Raw genomic sequence first — 8,904 nt, 5'->3', positions numbered from 1 at the left:
GAAGAATAAGTCAAGCGGATTAATAGGGAGCATGCCCTATTAATCCGGCAACAACTCCTACATTTGGGGAGGAGGTTGATCATTGTAACGTTGATGATTGTAACGTTGATAATAATAACGTTAAGAGAGAAAGAGAACTATATATAGCTTTGGTAAATAGATAATCAGGGATCAATTCTTACTCTTTAGTTATTCTACACTTTTTCTATCTTTCATTACTCTCAAAATATCCGATCTTATATACAAATCTGTACTCAGTTCGTCCATATAATATAAACAATATTCTCTATACTTAAGTCTTTTTCTTATTATTTAATCCTTAATCTCTACCAAAAATATAGAACTAGATACCCAAATTACTCTCTAATCAGGCCGGATCCGTTCAGGAAAATCCTGTTAAAACAAAAATAAAGCATTCTGTAGACGCGCAACCAGATACCTATAAGGCACGACTTGTGGCAAAAGGTTTCACTCAAGTGCACGGATTGCATTATGATGAGATTTTTGCACCTGTAGTCATGCTACGTTCTATTCGGATAATCTTAGCGATTGCCGCATTTCATGACTATGAAATTTGGCAAATGGATTTGAAAACCGCCTTCTTAAACGGTTATTTGGAGGAAGAGTTGTACATGGTGCAACCCGAAGGTTTCATAGATCCTGAACATCCTAAGAAAGTATGCAAGCTTAAGCGTTCCATTTATGGACTTAAGCAAGCTTCTCGGAGTTGGAATTATCATTTCGACCAGGTGATAAAAGAGTATGGTTTCACTCGATCGGTCGAGAAACCATGCTTATACATCAAGTCGAGTGGGAGCAAGATTGTATTCTTGATATTGTATGTCGATGACATACTCTTGATTGGGAATGACATTCCTTTCCTATCTTCGGTTAAAGAATGGTTGAAAAACCATTTCCAGATGAAAGATCTGGGTGAGGCACAACGCATTTTCGGAATCCGTATCTACCGAGATAGATCACGACGGACGTTATCACTTAGTCAGGAGTCTTACTTGGATAAGATTCTTAAGAGGTTCAGCATGACCAACTCCAAGAAAGGGAACCTTCCAATGACGTCTGGGATGCAGTTGAGCAAGTCTCAGTCACCCACGACGCCTGAAGGGATTGAGCGCATGAGTCGTATTCCTTATGCATCTGCAATAGGATCGATCATGTATGCCATGATATGCACACGTCCAGACGTGGCATATGCATTGAGTATGACGAGTCGGTACCAAAAGACTCCAGGTGAAACACACTGGATAGCAGTCAATAACATCCTCAAGTACCTACGGAGGACTAAGGATTGGGTATTGACTTATGGAGGAGATACTAAGCTATGCAAAATCGGTTACGCATATGCTAGCTTCCAAACGGATCGAGATGATTCAAAATCTCAATCTGGGTTCGTCTTCACTCTTAATGGTGCTGCGGTCAGCTGGAAGAGTTCCAAACAGAGTGTTGTAGCAGATTCTACTACTGAATCCGAGTACTATGCCGCTTCGGAGGCAGCAAAGGAAGCGATATGGATGCGTCAATTCTTACAAGGACTTACGATAGTTCCGAGTTCGAATGACCCGATCACCATCTATTGTGACAATAGAGGTGCCATCTTCCAGGCTAAGGAGCCAAAGTCTAGCAACAAATCTAGACATGTACATCGGAAAGCTCGCCTGATCCGTGATTATGTGGAGCAAGAGGAGATAGTGATTGACATGATTGCGACGGATGATAACATCGCGGATCCTCTCACTAAACCGTTGAATTATGATAAGCATGTAGGGCACGTTATTTCCATGGGAATTAAACGTGTTCCTAAGTTGTAGTAGTTGATATATGGATTTGATACATTATCTTTTCATATACTATTCATAACTTCATCGTTTTTATATAATATTTTGTTTTTCATGTGGATTGTACTAACAACATTGAACGCCACAAAGTGAACTGAATTACATTATATTAGTTTTGGTCCGTAATCGCCTCCAAGAGCTGATAACTCTAGCTATTATATTGTGCAGTCGATTGATGGTGGGTTCAACGAGCCATAAGTCAAACTGTTGACTGATCGTTCACAAATACGAGATTATAACGATACCTCGTAAGACAAATTTTTGTGACAGCGTAATGGAGTCCTAAATGTTTAATAACATTCGGTGCCAGGTCGTGGATAAGACATCCATTGTGTTCCTAGAGTCGATTCTTTTGACTATCGACTGTCTCTTGAGATTAAGGCAGTTTTTGGGTGACTTTGGTTTCTTTTTCACGGTCTGCCATAAATGGAGGCTAAGTAGATTTTTTCTGGGTCATTTCATACTGTGCTTACATCTGCAGGATTCGAGTTGAGGAAAATATCCAACCCTTATCAGGTATAGTTATTTCTCAGGGCCACTCGAGGAGTTGTAACTGAAATGCATGGCCATGCTCGAATGTTGATTCGTTTATCAGTTAAGTTACTCTCTAGTCGGGGAAACCACTCTTGATACAGATCACTTGTAAAATACGACCTTTGTGAATATGGATTTTGCAAATTGTTTTACATTGAGTGGGAGAAATTTTAGGATATGAGAATCGGTAATCGCACATACACTTGTGAGGACAGTGGGAGTTTGTTGGAGCTTGTGTCCTCCACAAATTAGTGTGATAACATTTGTAAATCTCTTACAGGTTCACAAGGGTATACTTCGTATTTAATCAGTTGATTAACGATTACCTAATAACGGTTGACTTGTTAGAAAGTTTGACGTTATTATCATACAGATGGCGGTGATCAACTGGTCCCTAAAAGTCACACCTAAAGGATGTGTTTGAGAAATGTGATTGTATGAAAATATCATCACATTGATGCCTTATATGACTAAACAGTTAGTCAATGTGTTGATGCGACAATTATTTAATGCCGATTAAATAATATTAGTTGAGACGAATTAATTGTCAATTCGTAAATTGAATATAATAAGTTATATTTAATTAATGTATATAATGTTAGCTTTGACGAATTAATATGTTAATTCGTAATTAAATAAAATCGGTTATATTTAATCAGCTAATGATAAATTATACGATATTGTCATAATAAATTATTATTGACCCGTATTAATTAATGCGGTATAATATAAATGACAATTTATAAATAATGCGTTATATACATGGTCGATAGACCGGGTATGTCAATCGATCGACTGATATACCTGTTTCAGTTACATGGTCGATCGACCAGGTGTATCAGTCGATCGACTGATATGCCTGTTTCGTATGTATGGGCCGAGATTTTGGAAAGGAAAATAAATCGCCCTATTTCACCCTAATACACGGTTATAAGGGAAGGGTAAGTTTATTTTTCTTAACCTAATTTCTAACCTACTCCTGCCTCTCATCTCAACAAAACACAAAAACCTAATTTTACAGAAAATTGAGGGATCGATTCTAGCAAAAAGAACAAGGGCATATCTCATATCGTCTTGGGTGCAACTGATAGGAGAATATCATTGCGATATTGTTCATAGGCCATAAAAGCTAGGACCGAAGGTTATTTCTTAATCCTTTATGCTTTTGTTTATGCAATTTAGTTTTATGACTCGTAATCATCACTCTATAATTCGTTATAATCCTTAAAATCAAAGGGATGTATACAGATAAATCCCACAGAAGCTAGGTGGGTTGTTGGGTTTTCGAAGAAACGTGGAAATGGTGGAGGTAATTGTGGAGATATTAAATTATAGAGATGAAAAGGGGAATTATTGAAACTAGAAATTAAATGGAAATGTGGTAAATTGGGATTGACGAGGACTTAAGGTAGCAAGGGGTTGGCTTTTATGGTTGACCAAAATGAAGTACTGGAAGTCCTGCAATTTTCAATTGAAAATGCTCGATTGGAATTGCAAGGAAGACGAAGGAAGCAAGGAGTCAGGGAGTTGCAATTTGGTGTTGGTTTGACTACATCATTCATTCATTTGTCAACTCAACTTCCTTCTTACAGTAAAATTCATCCCATTTTCATCTATTTGACTTGGTCTTCACCAGTCCTATTTCCTTCTCGACCCAATTTGCTCCGCAATTTCCGTCTAATTTTACTCGGCCTTCTTGTCATTATTCCTCATCACTACACATTATTACAATAAAATGATATTAGTAGTAATATTAAATAAAAATCCGACTAATTAATAAATATAACTACGACGACTAATTATTATAAATTAGTAATTAAATGAGCTAATTAGACAACTAAGCACGCAAAATCGAGTCGTAATAAGATATAAATGCGGGGGAAAAGCGACTAAAATACTATTCATCAAACGTCCCCACACTTAAACCTTACTCGTCCTCGAGTAAGCTCATTAAATAAACTAAGACCCTTAATATAAAATGACTAGCTGAGTCATTTATGCTTTGCTGATGACCTCCTGCTATTCAGTAGAGGGGATTCCTTCTCCATCAAGATCTTATTGAGGGCCCTCAAGACTTTTGAATAAGCTTCAGGTCTTGCTGTTAACCATGACAAGTCTGAACTTTTTATGAATGGAATTTGTCGTGAGGACAAGTCCAAGATCCTTCATCTCTCCAACTTTGCTTTAGGGGTTTTCCCTTTCAGGTATTTGGGAATCCCCATCTCCTATAAGAGACTCTCTGTGGGGGACTGTAATAAGTTGGTGGATAAAATTGTTGCTCGAATACGTAGTTGGGGTGCCAGGAAGCTAAGCTATGCAGGTAGGATGGTGCTCATACATGCTGTCTTATCTCAGCTGCATGCATATTGGGCCAGAATATTCCTTATCCCTACCACTGTCATCAACAATATTGCTGGGATCTGCAGGAATTACCTTTGGTCAGGAAATGATCAGTTCAAAATTCCTTTAGTTTCTTGGGACTTTTGTTGCAACAGCAAGCAACATGAAGGGTTAGGTTTTCTTAACTATGCTGATTGGAATAAGGCTAGCATAGCTAAGTTTACCTGGTGGATTGCAAGTAAGCAAGACCACCTCTGGATTAAGTGGGTCAATGCCATATATATTAAGAATAACCCCTGGTTGAACTATCAACCACCCTTGCAGTCTAGCTGGTCTTGGCGGCAAATCTGCAAGATCAAAGAAATTTTCAAGCCAAGTTATAGCAATGATTCCTGGGTCTCAGGTGATTATTCTGTGCAGAAAGGATATGAGTGGCTCCATTCTGACACTGCTAGAGTCCCCTGGTGGCCTATGGTCTGGAATAAAATGAATGTTCCAAAGCATTCTTTTATTTTTTGGTTGTATGCTCTCAACAGACTATCCACTAGAGATAGGCTTGTGGCTCATGGAATCTGTTCTGAGACTATTTGTGTTCTTTGCCAGCAAGAGGATGAAAGTAAAGATCACATTTTATTCCATTGTGCATTGAGTAGACGCTGCCTGCATTTAGTTCATAATTTGTTACAAATTGATATGGGAGATAAGGAGCCTTTACTTTGGTGTTACAGTTGGAGGTGTCCATCATTATTCCAGAAGCAGGTTATTTATGCTGGGATTGCTAGTCTCATTTATCACATTTGGGATGCTCGTAATAGATGTAGAGTGGAAGGGGTTCTGCCTACTCCTGGTTTTCTTTTTGACAGAATTAAACATGATGTAATTGGTAGAGCTCATAACAATCTTGCTAAATGTAGAACGAGAGCTGGGTGTAATTGGTTAGCTAGTGTACGTATAACGAGTTAACTGGTATGTTGTAGGAAGGTCGTGGTGTGTATGGCGATGTAACTTGCAAATGCTTATTAATATCAATTCACATTTCACCAAAAAAAATGACTAGCTAAACTACTAATATCCGATGAAAGGCAATTAACGGGCCTTCTCCGTCCCTTCTACTCACACTGAAACACAATGAGGTATGCATTCCGATGCAAGGCAAGTGGGAGCTTGCGAAACATTTTGACACATCCAACATTCAAGCACGAATCAACATATAAGATGCATCACAAAAAGTCAAACCGCTTTACTCATCTAAGCGGCCATTTTTCTTTCAAAAATCGAATAAACAGAATCATTAGTGAAGGATGTCGTCTCTGGGTCTTACCAACGTGCCGACTCCCTAATTCTAGCTCAAGCAACCTATATTGACAACACGGGGTTCCTAAGAAACAAATTCTAGGCGGGAAAGGGGAAGTACTTCGCTATACTCCCAAGAATGACACGACACACGCAAGATTCGAATCCATATCAAACCTTTGACCAAAAGGAGACCAAAGTCCGACTCTCACGGGTTTCACTAGTCACTAAAATGAAAGAACGGGGTGATTTTTGTGACAAAAAGTAACCAAAATCACTCTCCTAACTCGACTTGCGAAGCATGCCCGCAATCTAATATGGTGCTCCATCCAATATCCGCAAGACAAATGCCAAATGATGCACATACAAGAGACAATCGGGTTGTAATGGGGCTTGGGTTCGGTGAAAAGGGGTTGGTGCAAACACCGTTTTTAGGAAATGTGGGGCTAAAGATCGAGTAGTCGCCACATCTAACCAATTCACTAAACTCAACCAATGAAAATGAATTCCTTCACAAAATATGAAAAGATTGTCATTTTCAAAAATTATTCAATACTCTTGAAAACAAACTCAATTTGCAAATTACCAACCCTTTATTTGACCCAAAATATACATTCTTTTCATTTTTTTGTTTTTCATTTCATTTTTCTCTTTTTCTATTTGTTTTTTTCTTCTTCATTTTTTTCTTTTCTATTTGATTTTCTTTCTTGCATTTTTCACAACTTGTTCACCTTTTATTAGACAAAAGTAGCCAAAGTTGCCTTTCACTCATGTAGCATTAAGATCATACACCTCAAGGTGAGTCAAAATTTCAACCCAAATATACTCCACAAAAGAACCACAATGACGAACTACTCAACCAAGGTGAGTTGTTTATGGTATGTAGTTATTTAGTTGGCAATACAAATGACAAGGCTTAGGCTCAAAATGGGTTAACAAAAGGAAATAATTGATTAAAAGGCATAACAAAGGCTTATTTGGCTATTGTGAGGTTACTTTATTGAACAAAATTGTCTCAATATGCACATCTACACTTCTACGGAATCAAGGAATGAGCTCCATACTTATGCGTTTTAACATGACATACCACGTAAGGAGAATTACTCTCATGACCTAAACGGGACCGGTTTAATGGACCGGCCATATGGAGGCTCTATCCTCACATTTTAGTAGCTATGTCGGACCTAGGTCAAGTCTAGGGCCTAATACGGTCTCACAAGGTGGTCGCAACTTGGTTGTTAAGCTAGACTTCCGGGTTTTTGCAAACAAAAACCCTAACATGTGTCATCAAGAGGCACAAGTTATCAAGAGGGAAATGACACGGGAAAAACGAATTATCATCATTGGCAACTTATGCCCCCCACATTTAGACCATCTATGCAACTATTTACAAACAAGATGCAACGTGTATGAAATACAAACTACACATATGAACAAGCTACGTGAATGCAAGAGTGAACACCTATACACAATTCTATTCTAAATGCAAACAATATCTAGTCCTAACAATACACCAACAACACACATATATCCAAAACGGTTCCCAAAGGGAACACCCACATCACATATCCCGTCCTCCTCCATGCTTATATATAAAAAGAAAAGGAAGGATAAAAGAGAAAGGATTGCAAAAATTTTACCAAACGTCTTCTCCGATGCTTGCATGTGTTGTCAATCAAAAAAGTTAGGAAAAATGCAATATATATATATATAATATAAACAATGCAATATTTTTGGGACTTTTGAAATTTTTCAATTTTTAGTCATTTTTTGCAATTTTCTCAAATTAACAACTACATATAAAAATATAAAAAATATGCACAAAGTGGATATTTCCCTTCCCACACTTGAAATTTACATTGTTCTCAATGGAACAAAGTACAGGGAGAGAATAGGAAAAATAAATAACATATTTTTGTGTTTTTCAAATTTTTCAAAATTAAAGACATGTTTTTGATTTTTTTGAATATTTGAAAATAAATAACATGTTTTTGGTATTTTTAAATGATGCGATTTCCTCCCCACACTTATTTATTTACATATTTCAAATGAAAATAAATGTGTGGAGGAAATTTCGAAATAAAATACATGTTTTTGAAGAATTTTTGAATTTTTAAATTTTTAGTGGTTTTTGGTTAATGAATGTAATGCATGAATTATTCTATATGCTAAATTGAAAGGACAATGCAAACTACACTACATGAATGAAAAGAGAGCTAATTTAGATTAACTCCTATTCGGCTAAGTAAACTAAATACAAATGCAAGCAAAACATAAATAAATAAAGCAAAGGAAGAGAATCTATACTATGCGATGGTTCTTAAGGGACTCCACCAAACCTCCCATCCAAAATTTTGTTGCTTGAATTCTTTGGTGATGCAATCCATGTCACACAAGGCACGTAGTAACCAGTCAAAAACTTTATCAAAAGCCTCAAACAAGCACAAATAGCACCAAGATATAGCAAGGCTCAACCAACTTATTTTCCAACACTTCTTGTCATGGTTCCTCTTACTCTCCTTGGCTCCCTTTCTTGGGTCCTTTTGATAATTAGAACCCTTAAACTTGGAATGGTGGTAGCTAGGTGGTAGGAGGAATGGAATCTCATAAGTTTCACTTGTTGGACAATTCTCTTCTTGGTCACCAAGGTAAAGAAATTGGTAGGGAATAGTAGGTGGAGGAGTCAACTTCTCAACATTGAGGTTCATGGTGTTGCCATTTTTATCCCAATTTTCTTGACTCTCCTCTTGACCCGAACTATTTCCATTGAGAGCCGCCTCCAAGGCATCAATTTGAGCTTCCCAATCACTTGAAGAATTATCCGACCAAGGTGAACCTTCAAAAGAGCTTAGAACAAATGAATCCAGAGAGTTCAAGAATGATT

At 37.4% G+C, this 8,904-nt stretch overlaps 1 protein-coding gene across 1 annotated transcript; it reads left to right on the top strand.

Annotated features, from left to right (window-relative positions):
- Positions 1 to 4,514: 4,514 nt before the first annotated feature.
- Positions 4,515 to 5,690, top strand: LOC141587705 (uncharacterized). The gene has a single exon (XM_074409178.1). The coding sequence runs from the start codon at positions 4,515 to 4,517 to the stop codon at positions 5,688 to 5,690; it is 1,176 nt and encodes a 391-aa protein (XP_074265279.1).
- The last annotated feature ends 3,214 nt before the right edge of the window (positions 5,691 to 8,904 follow it).

The sequence above is a fragment of the Silene latifolia genome, chromosome 6 (assembly GCF_048544455.1).
Source record: "Silene latifolia isolate original U9 population chromosome 6, ASM4854445v1, whole genome shotgun sequence".
Lineage (NCBI taxonomy): Eukaryota > Viridiplantae > Streptophyta > Magnoliopsida > Caryophyllales > Caryophyllaceae > Silene > Silene latifolia.
This window is presented reverse-complemented; position numbering and strand designations above follow the sequence as displayed.

What these genes read in the sequence shown, in the direction of transcription:
- LOC141587705 (XM_074409178.1), top strand. Translation starts at nt 4,515, where the DNA reads ATGAATGGAATTTGTCGTGAGGACAAGTCCAAGATCCTTCATCTCTCC.